General features: G+C 40.0%; 1 protein-coding gene across 11 annotated transcripts in view; it reads left to right on the top strand.

The window, feature by feature from the left end:
* Positions 1 to 26,172, top strand: part of KIF6 (kinesin family member 6) — a 465,947-nt gene that overhangs the window by 156,951 nt on the left and 282,824 nt on the right. The window contains exon 4 of one of the 11 annotated variants that reach the window (XM_034660666.1): positions 21,333 to 21,405. The exons of 9 other annotated variants lie outside the window; for them this stretch is intronic. In XM_034660666.1, coding sequence (XP_034516557.1) covers positions 21,333 to 21,405 — 73 coding nt within the window. Of the gene's footprint in view, positions 1 to 21,332; positions 21,406 to 26,172 lie in introns of those variants that run through there. One more of the 11 variants, XM_034660669.1, reaches the window with a different exon arrangement.

The following is a 26,172-nucleotide window of genomic DNA, read 5'->3' as shown; positions in this document are numbered from 1 at the left end:
TTATGAAACAAATTCAAGAGGAAATCTGAAAAATGAAGAAATCTAATTGTTGCCGTTAAGAACTTAATGGATGGCTCAGGGGCAGAATGAAAAAACAGAGGGGCAAATTAGTCAGCTAGAAAGAGCAAGGCTAAGGAATTCTTCCAGAATATAAGATGAAAAGATAAAGAAAAAGTTTAAAAGAAAAGAATCATAGAGAATAGCTCTAGCTTGACCAATATCTAACAAAGAGAAGTTTATAAAGGAGCAATAGAGATAACACCGAGGAGCCAATGGTTAAAGAAATAATAACTAAGAATTTCTTAGAACTAAAAAAAGAAAAAAAAGAAAAAAAGAAAAGAAAAAAGACTTCAGAATGAAAGGGTTACCAGGTGCTAAGCTTTATGTATAATAATGTAGAAAATTTTTAGGACCTCAAAATATAGAAAAGAACCCCAAAAGTTACCAGAGAAGAAAAATATCAGTAGCAATCAAGAATCTGATTAGAGCAGACTTCTCAACAACCTCTCTGAAACAGGAACCTCTGGTGCTGAAAGACAAAATAGAACAAAACAGGACTTTGAATGGAGATTTCTGTATCTAGCCAAATTAGCATTCAAATGCAAACGTGAAACAAAGGATTTTTTAGACAGACCACCTTTGAGACAGAAAGTTAACCACCCTAGACCCTCTCTAGAAGAGATTACAATAGACTGCATTTCACAAAAAGAAAAATGCTACAAAGTATAAAACCAATAATGAGCAGATGTTATTTCTTTACCATACTTGATACTGTATTATATTTACATTATATCTTTTACTAACTTGCCGCTTCTCACATACACAGATGTTTCTGTTTAACAGTTATTGACAACAATCAAATTTGCCATTCACAGGAGTTGGGGGGTAGACTGGAGAGAAATAAAAATGTGACAACTGATTTAAAATACTGACAGACTCCTAGATGTAGTTGGTTTCCTTTGACCCACAGGTAAAAACTACACACATGTCAACTGGAACAGATTCTCTGTAGACAGTATGTAGTGTTGTCATCAGTTTTTCTGGGCACTTGGTTCATTCATTCATTCAACATTGATTATTCATCTAGTGTTCACAAAACTCTGCCCTAGGCCTTGAGAGATGAACACAAGATGAACAGAACTAAGATTTGGCTCTCAAGGGGTTCACAGTTTAGTGGCACTGACAGACACAAGCACAAGTAATCATGTTGCAAAATGTAAGTGTTATGAGAAGATATAAATAAAACACAGTATTGCAGAGATAGTAATGATTAATTCCGAGCTCAGGATCCTCATGTAAAATTTGTTCGGGTGCTGGTAACTAAGCTTCCCCAGTTCCCAGTGAAATGACTTCTTTGCTGTCAAGATAAGTACAGCGTTACATCTTATTAATGACTTCTGATCAGCAGCGAGAGAACAAATGTGGCATAGTGCTACACCCACTCTGCCAAAACAAAGCATCAGGGTCACGACCATCCAGTGCCTTGGGTGCTCGTTCATACTGACAGTGAGGATTATTCAGATAGTGTGAGGTTTTGTTATGGTTTTTGTTCTATTGTTGTTACAGTTATGTGTTGCTGTAATTCACTAGATTGAATATTGGCACAACTTAAAAATCATCAGATTTAAGAGTCCTGGATCATCTTAAAGTAAAAGAGAGAGAAATTAAAATTTGCCTGGCATGAGGCACTGCTATTTAATACTAGTCTGTGCATCCTTGTCTTCTGGGGCCCCTGGACATTTATTCAGGAGGATGAATCAGATCCAGTCTGCCATTGTGTCTGGTCTGTTTGGATGGTGAGGGTGGGAGGGGAGAGTGCTATTGGAGGGAGGAAGAGTCCCATGGCTTGGCAGAACGGAATGGCAGATGTAGTGGCTTTGATCTACTTTCTCTGTCCTGCTGATTCCTGGCTTTATGCTGACTGGCATGGCTTAAGGGCATTCCTATCAGGGATTCTGTGAAGGATGTCAGAAAGCAGATATTTAATAGATAATGTATTCTATGTTCTGTGTTATGTGCACTGGACACTTTGGAGATGTCTGTTAATATCTAGCCCTATCGAATTTTTTGAACTATTTCCTAACATTTCAGTTCTTAATGTAAATATTTGTTGCATTGACTTGGATGCTTCAACTGAAGAGGATTGCAGATGTCAGCCTCCAGTTATTGTGATATTTTTAGTTTACGTCTTTTTTTTTTTTTTTTTTGCCTGTGTAAATTTGAAAAGAGACAGCTGGATGAACGCTGTATAGCCAAGTTAATGTTTATACAGAGCTTGTTGGGTGAAGATTTGATTCTGATTGATTCTCTAAACACATACCTCTTTCTTTCTCTGGTTAAAAAAAAAGAAAAAAGCTGTAGATCTCAGCCAAAGATGGAAGTATCATATCCTGGCCCAAGTCTAAATGACTAGAATATTTTCTGCATAGCAACATTTTACTTCTGAGATGGAATTGAATTGGCTCTCATGGGCTCAAGTTTGCCCAAAGTAAACTTCCAAACATCTGGTTCCTTTTCTTTTTTCTGTTTTCCCATCAGCCTTATTGAGACATAATTGACATATAATGTTGTGTGAGTTTAAGGTGTAAAATGTGACGAGTTAATATATGTATCTATTGTGAAATGATTACCACAATAATGTTACTTAACACGTCTGTCACCTCACGTGTGCGCGCATGTGTGGGTGTGTGGTAAGAACTTTAAGATCTCCTCTCTTATCAACTTTCAAGTACACAATACAATATTGTTAACTATAGTCACCTATGCTGTATATTAGATCCCAGAACTTATTCATCTTGTAACTGGAAGTTTTTGCCTCTTTGACCAACATCTCTCCCATTTCTCCCACCCCCCAGCCCCTGGCAAACACCAGTCTACTCTCTGTTTCTCTGAGTCCAACTTTTTATTTTTCACACGTAAGTGACTTTATATAGTATTTGTCTTCCCCTGGCTTTTTTCTCTTAGTTATTTTTTGTAAGTCGGTTAATCCTTCGTCCTGAGTTTATTGAGCAACTACTAGACGCTCATCATTTTAATGGGTGCTTTTGGCAATTCAGGACTATAGGACATGGAAAATAATTCTCTAAGGAGTGACGGTTTGACTGGGGACATAATGCATATACACAAATGCACACATTTACACACATCCATATATATAGAACTGGGAATAAGATAGCACATTAGTGAAAAGAATAAATGGACACTGAGAATTGTAAAACCTTAATTATAGCTCTAATTTTACTCTTACTCTAATTTTTACATGTTAGGTTTTTAATGACACTCTAGATTTGGGTTTCCTCATCTAGAAAGTGTATAAAGTAAGAGAAGTGGACTAAATACTATCTGGGCCTCTTTCAGCTCCATGTTTTTAAATCTCCTATCAGCCTATTACTCATGGTTTAATATGTTATTTACTCGTTACCTATGATAATGAAAAGCTAAATCACGTAGGAAGTTAGAAATGGGGAAGTCATTACAGGTGTCACCGTTGAGCAAGCTAAATAAGCCTTAAAGGATGTCAAGAGGAAGGAGGCACCATACCAGGATGAAGATGAGAGACATAACGGGTGGTGCCGAGAGGGAAAGAGTGCAGCGTCTGTGTGTGCGTGTGCGTGCGTGTGCGCACGCATGCACGTGTTGGGGGGCCCGGGGCAGTGGCAAGAAACCAGTATGGAGGCACTGCCTACTCAGGATCTGGATGAAGCTGGCCTGGCAGGAGCCAGGGGTTTTCCTGGAAGAGCTGAAGAATAGAATTAGACACATAAACAGTAACCTCGTGATGAGTTATGAATACTGTGTGTAGAGGAGCTACTACTTTATTTAATGGGGACTAGGAAACACTGTGCTTTGAGAGTCTTGCAGCTCGTTCATTTATGTAATGATGTGTATTGTGCTCTTCCTTGTGCTAGGCCCTGCTCTAAGTGCCAGAGATATAGAAATGAACAAAACAAAGTCCTTGCCCTCATGGAGCTTACATTCTGCTGAGGAGATCATGCACAAGATTAATAACTAAAATACAGAGCATTTCAGAGAGCAGAAAGTGCAAAGAGAAAAATGAAGGAGTTGCAGTTTTAATAGGATGACCATGAAAGAATTTATAGGATGAAGATTTTTTTTTTTTATGGCTGCTAGTAGCAACAAATAGATGTGATAACAAGAAATAGAATGAGCAGGAGTGAGAAATCAGGACAATATTACCATCAGGTTTGGAGTGATGATGAGGAAAAAGACTCCAGTAATGACAGTGAAAACAGAGGAAGAGACAAATGTGAGATACTTTGTTGAGGAAGAATCAATGGAAGTGATGTCTACAAATACAAAAGATGAAGACGGGGGAATTGTAAAAGGTCGAGACTTAAGATGGATTGTCAGAGGTTAGGAAAAGAAGCTGGTTGAAGGGGCATCTGGGTGGCTCAGTTGGTTAAGCATCTCCTTTCGGCTCAGGTTATGATCCCAGGGCCCTGGGATCGAGCCCCACATCAGACTCCCTGCTCAGCAGAGAGCCTGCTTCTCCCTCTGCCTGCTGCTCCTCCTGCTTGTGCTCTCTTGCTCTCTCTCTGTCAAATAAATAAATAAAATCTTAAAAAAAATAAGCTGGTTGAGGATAAGGAATGTTCAGGTCTTGACATGATGAAGGAATATCCAATAAACAGGTTGCGTTCTGGAACTTTAAAAGAAGGTTGAGGCTAGAGACTTATTTTGGAATAACTGGTATTGAGTTGACTTAATGCTGAAGTCAGATCTATAAGCCAGCTCAGAAATTCTCCGATCTGATTTGAAATAGACAGTAATCGGGATCAACAAGACCATATCTCCCTATGTTCAAACTTACCGTAGGCAGCTTGCCTACTGAATTTACCTTTTTACTTGGCCACATCATCCCCATTCCCTCCTTTATGTCAATTTATATATAATTAAATATTCCATTCATTGGTTATTTTCCAATGGGGAAAAAATCTCCCTTCCTTTATGACTCATAGTGTTAATAATAAAAAGTGTAGGAAGATGAGACATTAAAAAGATAACAAGAGAATATTATGAACAACTTATAACAGTGTATTTACTAACTTACATAAATCTGACAAATTTTGAAGGTGCCAACTACTAAGGAGAAACAGAGAAACTGAACAGTCCTATATCTACATTAGAAAATGAATTTGTAGGGGCGCCTGGGTGGCACAGCGGTTGAGCGTCTGCCTTCGGCTCAGGGCGTGATCCCGGCGTTATGGGATCGAGCCCCACATCAGGCTCCTCTGCTATGAGCCTGCTTCTTCCTCTCCCACTCCCCTGCTTGTGTTCCCTCTCTCGCTGGCTGTCTCTATCTCTGTCGAATAAATAAATAAAATCTTAAAAAAAAAAAAAAATGAATTTGTAATAAAAACCTTCTAACAAAGAAAACTCCAGGCCCAGATAGCATCGTTGTAAATCCTGCCAAACATTTAAGGAATAAATATTACCAATTCTACGCAAACTTTTTCCAGGAAACAGAGGAGGGAACAATTCCCAACTCATTTTACAAGGCCAGTGTTGTTGCCCTAATATCTAAAGTAGACAAATATATTTACAAGAAAACCAGAAACCAACATCCCCTATGAATAAAAATGTTTAATAAAATATTTGCAACTTGAGTCTACCAAACATAAAAAAAATTAATAAATCATGACCAAGTGGGGATTATTTCAGGAATGCAAGACTGGTTTAACATTCAAAAATCCATCAGTGAAATTCACCATGTCAACAATAACAGCAAAACAACAACAACAACAAATATGTGATCATCTCAATAGATGCAGGCAAGCATTGTACAAACTTTGACATCTACTCATGGTGAAACTCAATAAAATAAGAATAGAAGGGAACTTCCATCATCTGATAAGTATATCTACAAAAAACAGTGGAGCTAATTTAACAATTAATAGTAAAAGAAAGAATTCTTTCCCCCTAAAATGGGAAACGAGGCAAGGATGTCTTTTCTCACGTGTTTTATTCAACATCATACTAAGCGGTCTAGTCAGTGCAATATAGCAATTAAGATAAATAAAACACATAAAGGATTGGAAAGAAAATAATAGAACTGTCTTTATTCACAAACATTATGTTTGTCTATGTAGAAAACTCAAAAAAACCCAGAAAAAAAAAAGGTTACTAGAACTAATAAATGAGGTTAGCAAGATTGTAGGATACAAGGTCAATATACAAACCCAATCATATTTCTATATACTAGCTATGAACAATTAGAAATTTAAATAAAAAGCCAGCATCATTTATAATCTCATCAAAACCCAAAATACTTAGGGATAAATCTAACAAAATTTGTACAAGATTCATATGCTGAAAATGATAAAACATTGCTGAAAAAATTTTAAAAAACACTTAAGTAAATGCAGAAATATGCTGTGTACATGGATCAGACTATTTAATACTACGATGTCAGTTCTTCCAAAATTGATCTGGAGATTTAATGTAATCCCAACAAAAATTCCAACAAGCTTTTTTTGTGTGTGTGGAAATCGTCAAGTTACTTCTAAAATTCACAGAACTGCAAAGTACCTACAATAGATAAAATGACTTTGTGAAAGAAAATCCATACTTTACACTATATGCAAACATTTACTTGAAATGAATCATAGCCCTAAATATACAATGTAATATATAAAACCTCTAAAAGAAAAGATAGAAAAAACCTTTGTGACCTTGAGTTAGGCAAAAAATGTATAGGACATAGGAAGCACAAACCATAAAGGAAAAAAATGATAAATTGGACTCTGTCAAAATCTAAAAAAACCTACTCTTTGAAAGACACTTCAAGAAAATTTTAAAAACACATACTGGGAGAAAACATTTTCAAAACACATGTCTGACAAAGAACCTGTACCCAGAATATACGTTAAGAATGATCACAATTCAATAATAAGGAAACAAACAATAAAAGGACAAAAGATATGAGCAGACATATATCAGAAAGTATACAGATGGCAAATAAGGACATATGGTCAACATCATTAGTCATTAGGGAAATGAAATTAAAATCTTAGTGTAATGATACTATATGGTTATTAGAACAGCTTTTTTAAAACTAGTAATAGTAAGTGCTGCTAAGGATGAGACCCCAAAACTCTCATACGTTGCTGGTGGGGATGTTACATGGAGCCCCCACTTTGGAAAAACAGTTTTACAATTTCTGATAACATTAAATGTAATACTTACCATAAACTTCAGCAATCCCATTACTGGGAATTTTTCTATGAGAAATGAAAGTGTATGCCCACACAGAGGCTTCTACATGAATATTTATAGCAGCTTTCCTCAAAATCTCCCAGAACTGGAAACATCCTAAACCAGTGAGTGGCTGAGCAAATGGCTGTACAGCTATACAGTTGAATCCTACCCAGCAGTAAAAATGGAGTCAACTATTGATGCACTGAACAGCTTGGATGAATCTCAAAAGCATTATGCTGAGTAACAAGCCAGATACAGAAGGCTGAATACTATAGGATTCTATTGATGTGACATTCTGTAAAAGGCAAAAGTATAGTAAGAGAAATCAGATAAGTGGTTGCCAAGGTTGCAGGTGGTGGGGGGAGGAGGAATTGATTAGAGAGGAGCAAGAGGGAATTGTTTAGGGTGATGGGAATATTCTATGTCGTGATTTTAGTGGCAGTTACATAACTATATACACTTGTCAAAATGCATAGTACTACACATCTAGAAAAGGTGAATTAAAAATTTTACTATCTGTAAATTTAACCTCAACTAACCTGAACTTTAAAAAAAACTTGAAAAATCTGTATGATAAAAGGTAATATAAAATTTAAAAACCAGTCATTAAATACAGCAAAACAAAGTATAACAAAACTATACAGTGAAGAATTTTCCTTTAGGTAAAATTTTGCTGTAGTTAGTTTAATAATAGAAACTTACTTTTGACTGTAAGCACCTCGGAGCTCATAGACGTATCTTTTTACAATTAATTAGTGCATGCGCAAGTTGTGGAGAACGTCCTCAGTTTCCTGCTCTGCCACCAAACCTGCATGCGGACCAACCTGCATCTGTCCCCGCCTCCGCCTTCCTTCCTTTTGCAGTCCTGTGTCCCCTCTCCTGAGGAGAGCTGCCCTCACCAACCCTGCTTTCAGTCCCAGTCCCTTCTGCCATCTCAGGAACATCCATTATCCTTTTTTTTTAATCTTCAAGTTTTTCCCATATAAAAAACCCCCAAAATTCCCCTTGGCCCAACCTCCGCCTCTACCTACTGCTCCTTTCCTTCTTAAAACCCAACTACTCCAAGAAGTTGCTTTAACTCAGGGTCTCTGTTCCCTTCCTTGGTCCTCAGCACCCTCCAATCTGGCTTGTGCCCCCTCACGCTGAAGTGCCATTATAGTTACTGAGGACCTACGTGTGGACAAATGTAATGGGTCAATTTCAGTTCTCATCTTTCAGCCTGTCAGCAGCGTTCGCCATTGTTAACAACCCTCTCACTGAAACATTCTCCTCTTGGGACCTTCCCCTCTCCTGATGCTCCTTGGCTTCCCTGGCACATTTTCCTCCTTTCCTGTTGGCATTCCTCAAGGCACTGTCCCAGGACCTCCCCTTCTCTTTTTACTTTATATTTTTTTCCTAGGTGATCTCATCAGCACCCACACCCACCCTGATGACTCCCATTTATTTTACTAGCCCACATTTATTCTTCTCTGAATGCCACACTTATCAATCTCATTGCCTGTCTGCCAGCACGCTCTGAACTCCACCTGCCCCCACTGAACTCTTGTCCAGTGAATTTCTCTAGACCTGGTCTCTGCCCCTGTATCCCCATCAGTCAGTGTCACTCCGAGCCCTATAGTTTCCTGGCCAGAAACTTGGAGTTACCTATGATCCTACTTTTCTTCTCACCCATCCCCCAAATACAACCCATTTGGAAGTCCTCCTGACTCTGTCTTCAAAACATGTCATGGATTGGATGACTTCACACTCCCTCCAAACCTCGGCCACCTTCTTTTCACTACTAAAATGGCGTCGTAATAGGATTTCCTGAATCTACTTTGCTCCCTCTTAACTCTTTTTCTATGCAGCCAAAGTATTCTTTTTTTTTTTTTTTAAAGTACAGTTCTTATCATTTCACTCTTCTTAAAACTCTTCAGTGGCTTTTGACTTCCCGTTGTTCTCGGGAAGAGACCAAATTCCTTTCTATGACCTGTAAGTGTCTAAGTGTCTGCCCCATCTGACCCTTTTCTGTGTTTTCAGCCACATTTCACATTCTTCTCCCCCTTTCCCCTGGGCTTCAACAGCACTGGCCTTTTAGTCCCTTAAATGCTGCATTCTGCTTCTCACCCTGGGGCCTTCGCATGTGCAATTGCCTCTGCCTTAAGACTGGGATGACCTGTGCATGCATGGGGACACACACACATACATCTTGATTTGTTTGTTCGACTCCTCCTCCAAACCTTTATTTAGTTTAAATTCTCCCTCCTCAGTTGATCTGCAGCCCCAACTAAATCGAGACAGGTTTTCATCTTTTCTGTACTTTTCCATCAGAATGCTTATCTCTGGTTAGAATCATGTACCTGGAGTATTTTTTGGTTGTTATCTCTGTCTCCACCACACTGAAAGACCTTTGAAGCCATGTCTGCTTGCAGTGAAAGTACATAGCACCTTAATTTGTATCATTTTGTGGCACATAATCAAAGAATATGCAGTGACTCTTAATAGAGCAACGAGGATGCATAAGCTATGTGACTGGTTCATGAGCACTTCATCACACAACTTGAGATTTGGAGCTACTGACATCCATCCATGCAAGCAAGTGTCACCCTAAGGAGACGAGGCTCTAGTTTGGTGTACGTTTTACCAAATGGGAACTGGTTCCTGTGGTGACAGGGTCACTCCTCCTCAGGAGTCCCCAGGTTGCTCTTGCTATGCTTACTGCGCCTGTTGGGAAATAATACCCTCCTTCCAGACTGAAACAGTTGGTAAAGCTGGCGGCTGTGCTGTGTTGACCAAGAGGCCCTTCAACCAAGTGCCAAAGAGAGGGTAGGCCTTCATTTTCCATCCTTGAGGATGTCTACGCTCTGTATTGGGGCTTATTTGGAGATTGTTATCTGATGGGATTTCTTTCTTTATTCTTTGCCAAATTAAATAATTTAAGACTAAATATAGTTTAAAATCAAGCACATTGTATTATCAGACCCACAAACACAGAATTTGTTTTAAAAGAACAGATTTGTAGTAATAAAAGCTTCCTTGATGTCCAAACTTCTACTTAAATGTAAATAAATACACCTGAAGAAAGAGTCCTAAATCCTCATTTTGCCACCAAATAAATCCCACTTTGAAGTAATTTATACTTTTGTTCATTCTTCCTAGGGAAGAAACACTGGTTGGGTACCAACAGCACCATGTCAGGTACTCTGTTAGGACCTGGGAGCCAGGGACAGATGACCAGACGCACATGCTTACTGGTGATGCTGAGCTGCTGTCAGAGACACTCAGGTCCAAGACAGGGAGGGGAGTTTTTGTAAAGGGGAACAGGGAGGAAGGACTTTATAGAGGAAGTGACACACAGAAAAACCATCAATGCTTTCATCGTCTTGCAGTAAGCATTTCAAGGTGACTTCAGGAGAAGTCATTTCTACCGCAGTTAACTTGAAGTTCATTTTTTTTTAATTCGACGAGCCTAATAAAAGTTTAATTGGGTTCAGTTCCTCAATTTGTTTGAACGGGATTAGAACCATTAAACAGATTTCAACTCCAGATATAGTGGCTCTCCTGAACCTAAAATTTGATAACTTGTTCCCCAAAGTATGGGACAGAACAATTAAAATCAAGACCATCCCATATAATTTGCGATATACCATCACCATGATTATAAGTCTTGTACTGTACCCTCAGACAATTTGAGAAATGAGATGAAACAAACAAATAAATCCCTACAATATTGGAGTTAATATAGTTCTAGTGAGAATTAGATACCAAACCAGTCTTTTTTGGAAGAATCTCTTGTCAGTACTTAACTCTGGATACTTTATCCTTTTTATATTCAGTTTATTATCACTGGCTTCCAGAGTGGTTTTATTCATCAAGCTGCTATTAAAAATATGTTTCAAAATCATAACTCATGCTGTGTAAGTTCTATGACCTGATGAGCTCTCCTAATTTTTCTCTGGAAGAATCTTCACTGTGGAGGCAGGGAGGAATGGATTTCAGGAAACCATGCTCCTCAAGGATGGGAGAGAGAGAGAGAGGAGGTTCTGGGGAGAGAGAGAGAGAGAAGCCCAGGCAGGAGTCTGAACAGTCTGTTGAAAATTGTTTGACATACGACTGAACTCTTTCCTACACCAGATTGCTCATCAGAAAATGAAAAACCTCCAGAAAGTTTGTGCTTAATTTCTTGTCATTATGGATGAAATTATCCCAATGACAGTGATATGGACTATCTCTGACTCTCCAGAATCTCCTCCCAGGACCTGTCTGGGCTGCCCATGGTCTGGCCCCTGGCAACTGCGGGGGCCCATTTCCCTCCCGCATGCCCCTCTCTCCCCCTGGCTTCCTCAGCATCCCTCCTCTGATGCCCCTCCCTACTTCATTACTCAAGTGTCACATTATCAGGAGGACTTTCTTCCCAGGCCATTTTATCTAAAACACACCTCCCCATTGCTCTTTGTCCCCTTTAGGCTAGTTATTTTTCTTCGTAGCAGCAACAGCATTTTTAATGTTGCATTGTCCATTGTCTCTCTCTGCCTACTTTGTGAGGACTTGGGCTTTATCTGTGTTGTTTGCCATTATGTCCCCGTCACCTAAAACAGTACCTGGCCCGTGAATATAACATGTTGAATGAATTAGTGAGCACTCTGTCAAGGTCTGAGTTGCATCTCTGGTGATTTTTTTCTTTTAAAGATTTTATTTATTCATTCATTCATTCATTCATTCATTTATAGCATGAGCAGATCTCTGGAGACTCTGTGCTGAGCGCAGAGTCCAATGAGGGGCTTGTTCCTATGATCTGTAGATCATTATCTGAGCCAAAATCACACTCAACCGACTGAGCCACCCAGGCGCCCCCATCTCTGGCTTTTTACCTCTCTCGGGCCTCCACTCAGAGCAGCCCCAGGTTTTTGGGTGTAAGCGGGGCCCTCAGAACTAATCTCTGTGGATAAAAGCACTTCCTGATGTTCATATTCAACGCCACTGGTTTGGGATCCACTGTATGCTAGGCCTTTGAAGGATTTATGAGTGTGAATATGAGGAATCATTTGCAATATTCAGAATTTGGCCCAAAACTGTTTTTGTTTTTTTTTTAATGATTTTTTATTATATTATGTTAGTCACCATACAGTACATCCCCGGATTCCAATGTAAAGTTCGATGCTTCATTAGTTGCGTATAACACCCAGTGCACCATGCAATACGTGCCCTCCTTACTACCTATCACCGGTCTATCCGATTCCCCCCCTCCCCCCCCTCTGAAGCCCTCAGTTTATTTCTCAGAGTCCATAGTCTCTCATGTTTCATTCCCCCTTCTGATTACCCCCCCTTTCTTTATCCCTTTCTTCTCCTACCGATCTTCCTACTTCTTATCTTCCATAAATGAGTGAAACCATATGAAAATTGTCTTTCTTTGCTTGACTTATTTCACTTAGCATTATCTCCTCCAGTGCCGTCCATGTTGCAGCAAATGTTGAGAACTCGTTCTTTCTGATAGCTGAGTAATATTTCATTGTAGATATGGAACACAGCTTCTTAATCCAGTCATCTGTTGAAGGGCATCTTGGCTCTTTCCATGATTTAGCTATTGTGGACAATGCTGCTAAGAACATTGGGATGCATATGGCCCTTCTCTTCAACACGTCTGTATCTTTGGGGTAAACAGCCAGTAGTGCAATGGCTGGGTCATAGGGTAGCTCAATTCTTAACTTTTTAAAGGACCTCCACACTGTTTTCCAGAGTGGCTGTACCAACTTGCATTCCCACCAACAATGTAGGAGGGATCCCCTTTCTCCACATCCTCTCCAACAATTGTTGTTTCTTGCCTTGTCTATCTTTGCCATTCTAACTGGCGTAAGGTGGTATCTCAGTGTGGTTTTGATTTGAATTTCCCTGATGGCTAATGATTTTGAACATTTTTTCATGTGTCTGTTAGCCATTTGTATGTCTTCATTGGAAAAGTGTCTGTTCATATCTTCTGCCCATTTTATGATTTGTTTATTTGTTTCTCGTGTATTGAGTTTGAGAAGTTCTTTGTAGATCTTGGATACCAGTCCTTTATCTGTGGTGTCCTTTGCAAATATATTCTCCCATTCCGTGGGCTGTCTCTTAGTTTTTTTCACTGTTTCCTTGGCTGTGCAGAAGCTTTTTATCCCGATAAAGTCCCATAAGTTCATTTTATCTTTTGTTTCTCTTGCCTTTGGCGATGTGTCGTGAAAAAGGTTGCTCTGGCCGATGTCATAGAAGTTGTTGCCTATGTTCTCCTCTAGAATTTTGATGGATTCCTGTCTCACATTGAGGTCTTTCATCCATTTGGAGTTTATTTTTGTGTATGGTGTGAGAGAGTGGTCAAGTTTCATTCTTTTGCATGTAGCTGTCCAATTTTCCCAGCACCATTTATTGAAGAGACTGTCTTTTTTCCACCGGATGTTTTTTCCTGCTTTATCAAAGATTAGTTGCCCAAAGAGCCGAGGGTCCATTTCTGGGTTCTCTATTCTGTTCCATTGGTCGATGTGTCTGTTTTTGTGCCAGTACCATGCTGTCTTTGTGATCACAGCTTTGTAGTACAGCTCGAAATCCGGCATTGTGATGCCCCCAGCTTTGTTTTTCCTTTTCAACAGTTCCTTGGAGATTCGGGGCCTTTTCTGGTTCCATACAAATTTAAGGACTATTTGTTCCAGTTCTTTGAAAAATGTCCTCGGTATTTTGATCGGGATAGCATTGAAAGTGTAGATTGCTCTGGGTAGTATGGACATTTTAACTATGTTAATTCTTCCAATCCATGAGCATGGAATATTTTTCCATCTTTTTATGTCTTCCTCAATATCTTTCAAAAGTGATCTATAGTTTCTAGGATATAGGTCCTTTACGTCTCTGGTTAAGTTAATTCCAAGGTAACGTATGGTTTTTGGTGTTATTGTAAATGGGATGGATTCCCTAATTTCTCTTTCTTCAGTCTCGTTATTCGTGTATAGAAATGCAACTGATTTCTGGGCATTGATTTTGTATCCTGCCACCTTACTGAATTGTTCTATAACTTCTAATAGTTTGGGAGTGGATTCCTTTGGGTTTTCCATATAGAGTATCATGTCATCTGCAAAGAGAGACAGTTTGACTTCTTCTTTGCCGATTTGGATACCTTTGATCCCTTTTTGTCTTCTGATTGCTGTTGCAAGGACTTCTAGTACTATGTTGAATAATAGTGGCGAGAGTGGGCATCCTTGTCGTGTTCCTGATCTTAAGGGAAAGGCTTCCAGCTTTTCCCCATTGAGAATAATGCTTGCAGTAGGCTTTTCATAGATGGCTTTTATGAGATTGAGAAATGTACCCTCTATTCCTACACTCTGAAGGGTTTTAATCAGGAAAGGATGCTGTATTTTGTCAAATGCTTTTTCTGCATCAATTGAGAGGATCATATGGTTCTTGAGTCTTTTCTTGTTGATATGATGTATCACATTGATTGATTTGCGAGTGTTGAACCATGCTTGCATCCCAGGTATGAATCCCACTTGGTCATGATGGATAATCCTTTTAATGTACTGTTGGATTCTATTAGCAAGGATCTTGTTGAGGATTTTGGCATCCATATTCATTAGAGAAATCGGTCTGTAATTCTCCTTTTTGAGGGGGTCTTTGCCTGGTTTGGGGATCAAGGTAATATTAGCCTCATAGAATGAGTTTGGTAGCTTTCCTTCTGTTTCTATTTTTTGAAATAGCTTTAGGAGAATAGGTATTATTTCTTCTTTGAATGTTTGGTAGAATTCCCCAGGAAAACCGTCTGGGCCTGGAGTTTTATTATTTGGAAGGTTGTTTATCACTGACTCAATTTCTTCATAGTTAATTGGCCTATTTAAGAAATCTATTTCTTCCTGTTTCAGTCTTGGTAGTTTATAGGTTTCCAGGAAGGCCTCCATCTCTTCCAGATTGTTTAGTTTTTTGGCATATAGCTGTTGATAAAAGTTTCTAATAATCCTTGCAATTTCAATGGTGCTGGTCGTGACCTCTCCCTTTTCAGTCATAATTTTAATAATCTCAGTCCTTTCTCTTTGTTTTTGGACAAGTTTTGCCAGTGGTCTATCAATTTTATGGATTCTCTCAAAGAACCAGCTTCTAGTCCTGTTGATCTGCTCTACTGTGGTTCTGGTCTCTAATTCATTGATTTCTGCTCTAATCTTGGTCAACTCCTTCCTTGTCAGTGGGTTAGGCCTGTCCCTCTGTTGCTGTTCCAGTTTCTTGAGGTGAGAATATAGAAACTGCATTTTAGATTTTTCTATTCTTTTGAGTGAGGCTTGGATGGCTATGTATTTCCCCCTTAGGACTGCCTTTGCAGTATCCCATAGGTTTTGGACCGTTGTGTATTCATTCTCGTTGGTCTCCATAAATTGTTTAATTTGTTTTTTGATTTCCTGGTTTATCGAGTCATTCTTGAGCAGGATGGTTCTTAGCCTCCAAGTGTTTGAGTTTCTTCCAGGTTTTTCCTTGTGGTTGAGTTCCAATTTCAGAGCGTTGTGGTCTGAGAATATGCAGGGGATAATTTCAATCTTTTGGTATTGGCTGAGACCTGTTTTGTGTCCCAGAGCATGATCTATTCTTGAGAATGTTCCATGGGCATTTGAATAGAATGAGTATTCTTTGGTTCTGGGGTGTAGTGTTCTATATATATCTATGAGGTCCAACTCGTCGAGTATGGCATTCAAAGCCTTTGATTCTTTGCTTAGTTTTTGCCAGGGTGTTCTGTCTATTTCTGATAGTGGGGTGTTGAGGTCCCCTACTATTACTGTGTTCTTATCTATATGTCTCTTTATTTTGGTTAAGAGTTGGCTTGTGTATCTTGCTGCTCCCCTGTTGGGGGCATATATATTAATAATTGTCATATCCACTTGTTGAATACTTCCTTTAAGAATAATATAGTGCCCTTCTGTATCTCTCTCTATGGCCTCTAGTTTAAAATCCAGTCTATCTGATATGAGAATTGCTACTCCAGCTTTCTTTTGAGGTCCATTTGCGTGGAAGATGGTACTCCATCCCCTTACTCTAAGTCTGAATGCATCTTTGGGTTCAAAATGAGTCTCTTGTAGACAGCAAATGGATGGGTCATGTCTTTTTATCCAATCTGCAACCCTGTGGCGTTTTATGGGAGAGTTTAAGCCATTTAGATTGATAGAGATTATTGACAGATATGATTTTAATGATGCCATTTCTCTTTAAAGTCTTTGTATCGGTTGTGACTTGCTGCTCTGTATCACTCTTGGGGCCTTTTTACCTTTATAGAGCCCCCCTTAATATCTCCTGTAGGGCTGGTTTCGTGGTTACGAAATTGGTTAATGATTGGCGATTTTGGAACGTCTTTATTTCTCCATCAATTCTGAATGACAGCTTTGCTGGATAAAGGATCCTTGGCTGCATGTTTTTCTCTGAAAGAGCTTTAAAAATGCCCCCCCAAGCCTTTCTCTCATTCCAGGTCTCTGTAGACAGGTCTGACGTAATCCTGATACCTTTGCCTTGGTACGTGAGAAATTTCTTTGCCCTGGCCGCTTTCAATACTGTATCCTTGGATCTAATATTTGCGAATTGCACTATGACATGCCGTGGCGTAGGTTTGTCCTGGTTGAGCTTGGATGGGGTCCTCTCTGCCTCTTGGACACGAATGCTTGTTTCCCTTGCTAGATTAGGGAAGTTTTCAGCTACAATTTGTTCAAATATCTCTTCTAGACCTCTGTTTTTCTCCACCCCTTCAGGGATGCCGATGATTCTGACATTGGATCGTTTCATAGAGTCAGTAATCTCCCGTAATCTACATTCGTGGGCGTGGATTTTTTTAAGACCAGCTTCTATTTTCGTTTTTTCTTCTACTAACCCATCCTCCAATTCGCTAACGCGTTCCTCTGCCTCGGTGACCCTGGCCGTCAGAGCCTCTAGTTTTGACTGCATTTGGCTCATAGAATTTTTAATTTCTGTCAGATTCGCTCTCATTTCTGCCCTTAGGGATTCTATATTCTCAGCAACGCTTTCTCTGATGCTTTTTTCAAGTTTACTCATCATCTTGACCATTGTTGCTCTGAATTCCATTTCTGATAATTGGGATACATCCATATGTATTAATTCTACCATATCCATTATTTCTGTGGCAGAGGCCATAGACTCATTATCTTTTCTTTGCTGGGGGGGACTTCTCCTTCTCGTCATTCTGATGAAGAGAGATTGCAGGGTTGTCCAGAGCCCAAGTGTTGACTGGGACCCAGGCCGTGCGCCCTTGTTTTATAGAGATCTTAGGGATGTGGGCTTCTTCCTTAAAGAGTTTATTTATTTATTTGAGAGAGAGAGAGACAGTCAGCAAGAAAGGGAACCCAAGCAGAGGAGTGGGAGAGGAAGAAGCAGGCTCCCGGCGGAGAAGCCCGATGAGGGACTCTTTTCCGGAACGCTGTGATCACGCCCTAATCAAAGACAGGCGCTCAGTGACTGTGCCACTCAGTGGCCCCAGGTCGTGGGCTTCTTGATTTTTCAGCCTGCCTTCTGGGGGAGGGGCCTGCCGTGCCGATACCCAGGCAACCCTGTTGGGTAGAGTCTCTGTGTCCCTTGCGAGGGGGGATGGGGATGGGCACCCTGTGAGCCGGTATTTCCGGGCTTTTGTTCTCTGGCGGCTTTCCCTGGCGGTTTGCTATGCCTCTTCTGAGAGAGCAGCAGCGGCCGAAATTCAGCCTCTGTCACAGAACGGAGGGATTGCTGCCCGTTCTCCACTGATGTTCTGGCCACTTTAACTCTGTTTCTGTTGGTGCTGCTCAACCCTGCAGCATCCCGGGCTGTGCGCCCCAAACCCAGCATCCCAGCCCTCACTTCCAGGGCCAGCGCGTCTCTGTCCTTTGTGTTTCTAACCCCGCCAGCCACCAGCCGCAGGCTGCCCCGCGCGTGCTCCTGGAGCTCCTGGTCTCAGTCTGCTGTCTCGCGGGTGCCATCCGCGAGTCTGCCCGCTCCCCTGTGCAGGTGGGCTGCCAGCCGCCAGCCGCCCCGCACATGCTCCTGGAGCTCCCGGTCTCAGTCTGGATCCAGTGAGCACACCGGAGTTCCAGAGTTCCATGAGATGCTTGGTAGCACGTGCCCCCGGCTCACGGTCTCAGTCTGCTGTCTCAAGGGTGTGGGTCCGCTGTCTGCCCGCTACTCTGTGCAGGTGGCTACCACTTCCCGGGGCTGGACCCGGCAGCTCCCTCCCCCTTCCGTTTATCTTCCGATATCTGTGCGCGGTTTCACGGCTCCCCGCTTCGTACCTCACTACTCAGCACTGGAGATGTTCATTTGTAGAGATCCAGATATATCTTCCTGCGTCTCAGGCTGATTCCGTGGATGTTCCTGCTGGTCTGGTACCTGTCCAGCTCAACTCAGGGGACGGGCTGAAAAAGGGGTCCCCTACTCTTCCGCCATCTTAACTCCTCCCCAGAACTGTTTTTTGAACTTTGTGCAGAGCCATTGAGATCAGGCAGAGAAAATTTATTGAAATGAATTGAGTCAAGAGACTTGAATTCTAATCATGACCTGTCTTCCAGCCTATGGAGATGTGTTATCTTAAAATGATCACTCCACCTCAGTTTTCTAATCTTAGGTATATGGCCTTGGGCAAATTATATCATCTCTGTGTGCCCCAGGTATTAATCTGTTGTGTGAGAGGAATAATGGTATCTAACCACAGTGCTGTTAAAAGGTTGATAAAAAAATCCATGTTATGCACTAAGCACAATTATTAATTATTATTATTATTATTATTTCCCTGTGATTCTTTGATATAATTTTTTACTGGTGCTGAAGAGTCTGTTTACTTATATAGATATTTTGTCAGGCTTCTTTACTTAAAAATGAAGGAGCAAACCACGTTTTAATATCTCTCTTTAGAATATACACATACTCACACGTTCACGCACGAAGAAGGAGTACCAGAAGGCAAAACCACAAAAATTTTATTAGAATTATCAGTTTTTTACTTTTGTTTTCTAGTTCTTTTTCCTTGGCTCTATTTGCAAAAATTTCTATAGGAAATTAAAGTTTACTTTTTAAAGAACAAATGTCACCTGTCTGTTTTACACCTCCAAGTGGCAAAATAAAGTCATTTCACCTAATTAATGAACAGCAGAAAAAAACACACGTCTTTGTTAGCCCTACTTTTACACTAAATTTCACAGCTGAATTAAAAGCAAATGTTCTCTCTTGGCATATAGCAAATTATTGCATAACCCACATAGTTGGTTCTAAGATCTAAATTACATCTGCTTCTGGAATTTTAACTTTATTTTTAGAGTTAATATTTGTATTATTTTTTGTATATTTGGGCTGTAATATTGTGTATTATTAATCAGTCACTTCAGAGTGGTGCTTTTCTTGTACAGTTGATAGAAGACTGTATATCTAAACAGCTAAATAAAACAAATCCTATAAATTGCCAGAATGGAATGTTCATAAAATGCTTCCAAATTGGACTTGTTGGCTTTGCTTCTCACTCTGCACTTCCTTAACCATAACAGTGCTCCACATACTCCCAAAGTGAGAACAATTTGTTGAAACTTTTCAGATAATTTGGAAATTTAAGGATAAAGTAGCAGCCTGAATCATAAAGAGAATTGATGCCCAAAGTTTCTGTTTGTATTTATTTTTTATTTTTTTAAAAGATTTTATTTATTTATTCGACAGAGATAGAGACAGCCAGCAAGAGAGGGAACACAAGCAGAGGGAGTGGGAGAGGAAGAAGCAGGCTCCTAGTGGAGGAGCCTGATGTGGGGCTCGATCCCAGAACGCCGGGATCACGCCCTGAGCCGAAGGCAGACTTAACCGCTGTGCCACCCAGGCGCCCCTCTATTTGTATTTAAAATGACATTATAAACCGGAATAAAATCTTTGTAAATATATGTACGTAATTTTACATGATGTAGTGTGTATAAGTATATAAGGACTGTGTACTTACAGAAATTCTGAAAAACAGAGACAGACATAAAAAAGAAAACAATACGTATATGAACACGCCCATATCTGAGTGCGTGAGAAATGTGCCGGAAGGAAAACGCAGGTGCTTTTCCCTTGAATGATTTTGGTGAAGCCTTTTCCCCCAGGGGACTTGGCCAGGGACTTGCAGGTATTTTATCCAATATGAAGGCATATCCTCCAGCCCCTGTTCTCTCCTCCCCCCTGTTCTTCAGGATTCCTGCCATCTGGAATTCCCCGCATCTCTCTGTGGAAGTTCAATGTGAATAGTTTAATTCCTTCATACTTCTTTCAGGTACTTCCCAGTTGTTTTTATTTTGAATCCTCCTTTCTTTCCAATGCCGGATGCATCAACAAAACCTTCTGTTTCCTGCTTTCTGAATTTAGCATTTCAACATCTGTATAATAGTTGTGCTGAAAATATGCAAACATACAATTGTTAGTGAACATCCTAAAATCTTATAAATGGGCAAGATAGATTGAGTTGAGATTTTGTGGTTTTCGTTACTGAGAAGGGTTTTGTTTGATTACTTGTTTTTTAGGGGGGAGGGGAGGCTAGCTTGTCTTATGACCGTAGGAACATAACCTTTGGATATATCTTGTAATGTAGCTCATTTGCTTACAAATCTGTGGGCTCCAGAGAATTCCAAGAGAACAGTTTGTCTTGGCTTCATCCGCTGAGGCTGGGTAAAGGACATGTAGAGATTTCTCCTATTCTAATCCTTGGCACTGCTACAGCTGAAAATCGGCTATTCAGTTCTATCTTGGGGCCTTAATTGTCAGTCCCTGAGTCTTATTAAGCACATCACAGCACTGGGCTAGAAGCTGCAAAGACGTAGGAGCATAAAGCATAGTGCCTGGCCAGAGGGAACTATGTGAGGACATGTGACATCTGCTTTTGAAAAAAAAGAAAACCAAAAAACTCAAAGATTAAGACAAGTCAATGATCATGTAAGAATGAGCAATAAAGACCAGGAGTATAAAGGACTTAATAAAAGAAAGACTAATTAATTACCCAAATAACTGTCTGTATAGATCAAGCTTTCTTAATAAAATGCAAAAGTGGCCTGCTTCAGGAATTATCCAGACTCAATATGAAGGAAAGCACTTAAGGACTCTTGGAACTGCTACCAATTTGTGTGGAATCTAGAATTAGACAACTGGCTTTTATTTTTCAGCTTCTCTGTACAGTATGGACACCCATGCTTCTTCTCTGTGTCCAGGATGGATAGCCATCTGCCTGACATTCAGGTAAAGATCTGAGAACTTGTGAAAAAAATCCAAAGTTTTTTTTGTTTTTTGTTTTTTGTTTTTTTATATTCAAGAACCCCAATGCAGGACATCCTAATGCCAATAAAGTTAAGAGTGCCCCCAAATGAAACAGGGGTAATTTGTGTCATTCACTGGGCTATAAGATGATGACCATCTTTGTATTCAGCTAAACATTGGCCTAAATACCACTTTTTTTTAATTTTACACCTATCAAAAATGGTAGTTTGACAGACCCTTTTAGTTTGGCACAACATCATGGAGAATTATCTCTATGTAAATCTGAGTTCATGGTATACCTCCAACTCCCAGCAGAGGCACACCAAAATAAGACGAAAGATGCCTCATGCACGTATCATGTTTCCACCTCCAACTGGCCCTAGCCCAAGCATCCAGAGCCTTTCTAATCTGGGGTTCACAGGCTCTCTTATAGAAATCCTGCTTTATCTCCTGCCTTTATGTCCTATGGGCCAAAGACAAACATCCCCCAAGACCATCCAAGGACAGGCTCTTAGCCTGCCCTGATTGTCCTAGCAAACAACCTGTCCAAGTTCTAGATGACCAAACTCTAAGGAGCTAAGTAAGCTCAGTGATGACTCAAGACTGGGTGATTTTGTACTCTATTCCTCGGAGGATAGCATATACCTTGTTCATTGATATATATGGCATTTTGCAGATGTTGCATTTTTTACAAATTGAAGATTCATAACAACCCTGTATGAAGTGATTCTATTGGCACCATTTTTCCAACAACATTTGCTCACTTTGTATCTCTGTGTCACATTGTGGTAATTCTTATGATATTTCAAATGTTTTCCTTATTATTTCGTTATGGTACTCTGTAATTAGTGCTCTTTGGTATTACTATTGTAATAGTTTTGGGACACCGTGAATCACACCCATGTAATACAGCAAACGTAATAAAAAAATGTGGTATGTGTTCTGAGTGCTTTACCAACCAGCTGTAACACCCCATCTCTCTTCCTCTCCTTGGACTTCCCTATTCCTGCAGACACAACAATATTAAAACTAGGTCAATTAATAACCCAACAGTGGCCTCTAAGTATTCAAGTGAAAGCAGGAGTCACACGTCTCTCACTTTAAATCAAAAACGAGAAATGATTAAGCTTAGTGAGGAAGACATGCCAAAGCCAAGACAGGCCAAGAGCTAGGCCTCTTGCACCAAACAGTTAGCCAAATTGTGAATGCAAATGGAAAGTTCTTGAAAGAAATTAAAAGTGCTACTCCAATGAACACATGAATGATAAGAAAGTAAAACAGCCTTAGTGCTGATATGGAGAAGATTTTAGTTGTCTGGGTAGAAGATTAAACTAGCCACAAGATTCCTTTCTGACAAAGCCTAATCCAGATCAAGGCCCTAACTCCCTAGTTCTATGAAGGCTGAGAGAGGTGGGGAAGCTACAGGAGAAAGGTTTGTAAGCGTGAGGTTGGTTCTTGAAGATTAAGGAAAGAAGCCGTCACCTTAACTCAAAGGTGCAAGGGGAAGCAGCAGGTGCTGGGGTAGAAGCTGCCGCGAGTTCTCCAGAAGACTGAACTGTGGTAATTGTTGAAGGTGGCTACACTAAACAACAGACTGGAAGAAGGTGCCATCTAGGACTTTCATAGCTTGAGAGGAGAAGTCAGTGCCTGGCTTCAAAGCTTCCAAGGACAGACTGACTCTCTTGTTAGGGGCTAACATAGCTTTATAGTGACTTTAAGTTGAAGCCAATGCTCATTTACTGCTCTGAAAATCCTAGGGCCCTTAAGAATTACGCTAACTCTGCTCTGCCTGTGCTCTGTAAATGGGACAAAGTCTGGATGACAGCACATCTGTTTCCAACATGATTTACTGAATATTTTAAGCCCACTGTTGAGATCTGCTCAGAAGAAGAGATTTCTTTCAAACTATTACTGCTCGTTGACAATGCACCTGGTCACTTGGGAGCTCTGATGGAGATGTTCAATGAGGCTAATGTTGTTTTCATGCCAGCTAATATAACATCCATTCTGCAGCCCACAGATCATAGAGTCATTTTGACTTTCAAGTCTTATTATGTAAGAAATACACTTCATAAGGCTATAGCTGCTATAGATATTTATCCCTCTGATGGATCTGGGCAAAGTCAATTGAAAACCTTCTGAAAAGGACTCACCGTTCTAGATGCCATTAAGAAACATTTGTGATTCATGGGAAGAGGTCAAAATATCAGTGTGAATAAGAGTTTGGAAAAAGTTGATTCCAACCTTCATGGAGGACTTTGAGGGGTTCAGGATTTCAGGGAGGAAGTAAATGCAGGTTGGGTAGAAACAGCAAGAGAACTAGAATCAGAAGTGGAGCCTGAAGATGGACTGAGTTGCTTTGATCTCATGACCAGACTTGAGCGGATGAGGAGCTGCTTATTAGGGACGAGCAAAGAAAGTGGTTTCTTGAGATCTACCCCTGGTGAAGATGCTGTGAAGATTGTTAAAATGACAGAAAAGGATTTAGAACATTCCATAAATATAGTTGATAAAGTAGTGGCAGAATTTGAGAGCGTTGACTCCAATTTTGAAAGACATTCTGTTGTGGGTAAAATGCTATCGAATAGCATCTCATGCTACACAGAAATTGTTCATGAAAGGAAGAGTCGATTGATGTGGCAAACTTCATTATTGTTTTATTTTAAGAAGTTGGCACAGCCACCCCAATCAGCAGCACCCACCACCCTGCTCAGTCAGCACCATCAACATTGAGGGAAGACTCTCAACCAGGAAAAGATTGTGACTCACTGAGAGCTCAGATGACTAGCATTTTTAACCCGTAAGTATTATTTAGCCATCAGAAAGGATGAATACCCACCATTTGCACTGACATGGATGGAACTGGAGGGGATTATGCTAAGTGAAGTAAGTCAAGCAGAGAAAGACAATTATCATATGATTCCACTCATATGTGGAACATAAGCATTAGCACAGAGGACCATAGGGGAAGGGAGGGAAACCTGAAGAGGGAGAAATCGATGAGAGACTATGGACCCCGGGAAACAAACTGAGGGTTTCAGAGGGGAGGGGCTGGGGGGATAGGGTAACAGGGTGATGGGTAGTAAGGAGGGCACGTGTTGTGATGAGCACTGGGTGTTACACGCAACTAAAGAATCACTGAACGCTACATCGAAAACTAATGATGTGCTATACAGTGGCTAACTGAACATAATTTAAAAAAGGGAGAAAAAAATAAAAAATAATTTGAAAAAAAGCCGTATTTTTAAATTAAGGTATATACATTGCTTTTTTAGACTTAATGGTATTTCACACTTAAAACACTACAGTATAGCGTGAACATAACTTATATGCTCTGGGAAACCAAAAAATTCTTTGACTCGCTTTATTGTGATATATGCTTTATTGTGGTGGTCTGGAACCAAACCCATCCTATCTCCAAGGTGTGCCTGTATTCCTCATTCTCACTTCCATCCTCCCAGCCTCACTTCCTTATGGTTTCCTCTGTGTCAATCATGAACTGAACACACGGGTGACCATTACTGCAGCCTCCAGAACTTGTCACTATTAATGTCAAGACAGCTGCTGCCTATTGTATCATTTCTTCAGTTTCCTGAGGAATCAGATTTCCCCTTCTCGATCATAAACCCACCTTTTACTATCACTGCTTTCCCACTGCTTTCCTCATCCATGTGCTTTCCAGATCCGTCACCTAGCATGTGCTGTGCAGAGTTCAGTACTGTGTATTTACTTTGCTATGGAATCTGAAACCCTAATTGAAATTTGCAGCCACATGTTTCCTCTTTTTTGTGCATTTCACTTTTTCTCATGTTCCCTGTTTAATAGCTGTAACTCTTCCTATAAGTGTGGAGGAAGAAAACAACCATCAGGAGACGAAGACATTGCTAATTATCAAGGAAAAGCAAATTAAAATGAGATGCAATTTTTTCCAATCTTATTGGTATGATATTCCATGTCAGGGAGGGCATGGGTGAGCCCCTACACTGCAGGTAGAGTGGACAGGGCCAAAGGTTGGTGGTCCAAAGGACAGGGCCGGGTAAACCCCACATAACATTTTTAGCTTGCTCCCTCTTCCTGGACAGCCCTAAAGAGCATTTCTACAAACTTTTTCAATGGGTATGCTTTTTGGCTCAGTGATTTAATTTCTAGAAATTTGTCTTTAAAGATGATTGTACAAAGATGTGTGTGTGAAGTTATTTTTACACCATTTATAATAGGGAATTGGGTTGTGGTATATTCATTTAATTGACTATAATGCAGTAATTATCAATGTCAGTGAAGACCTGTGTAAATACTGACCTGGGAACACTTCCAAACTATGTATTCTGTTACTTTTGCAACCAAAAAAATGCATTTTTATGTATACACTTACACACACACACACACACTTACAAACAAGTCCGGAAGTGTGAACACAAGAATTTCACCATGTTATCTCTGGGTTCTAGGATTGGAGTGATCTTTCTCATTCTATATTTTTTGAATTTTTTGCATTAGGCATGTATCATTTTTTTTATAGCAGTAAAAGTCTCTGTATCATTTTATGATCAGATAAAATAACAGTATTTAAATCATGTTAAAGATACAAAAGTGAAATACTCTCTCATAACATTTTCCATAAGTTATAATCAAATCACTCAGCAAACATGCAGTAATAATTATGATAAAAATAAATGCCGTGTATTGTGCATTTGCTGATAGGCATTTCATTAATTTTTTATGTACATAATCAGATAAAAACTCCACAAT

Source organism: Ailuropoda melanoleuca, chromosome 5 (assembly GCF_002007445.2).
Source record: "Ailuropoda melanoleuca isolate Jingjing chromosome 5, ASM200744v2, whole genome shotgun sequence".
Classification (NCBI taxonomy): Eukaryota; Metazoa; Chordata; class Mammalia; order Carnivora; family Ursidae; genus Ailuropoda; species Ailuropoda melanoleuca.
Note: the sequence above shows the minus strand (reverse complement) of the source record. Positions and strands in the feature narration are given on the sequence as shown.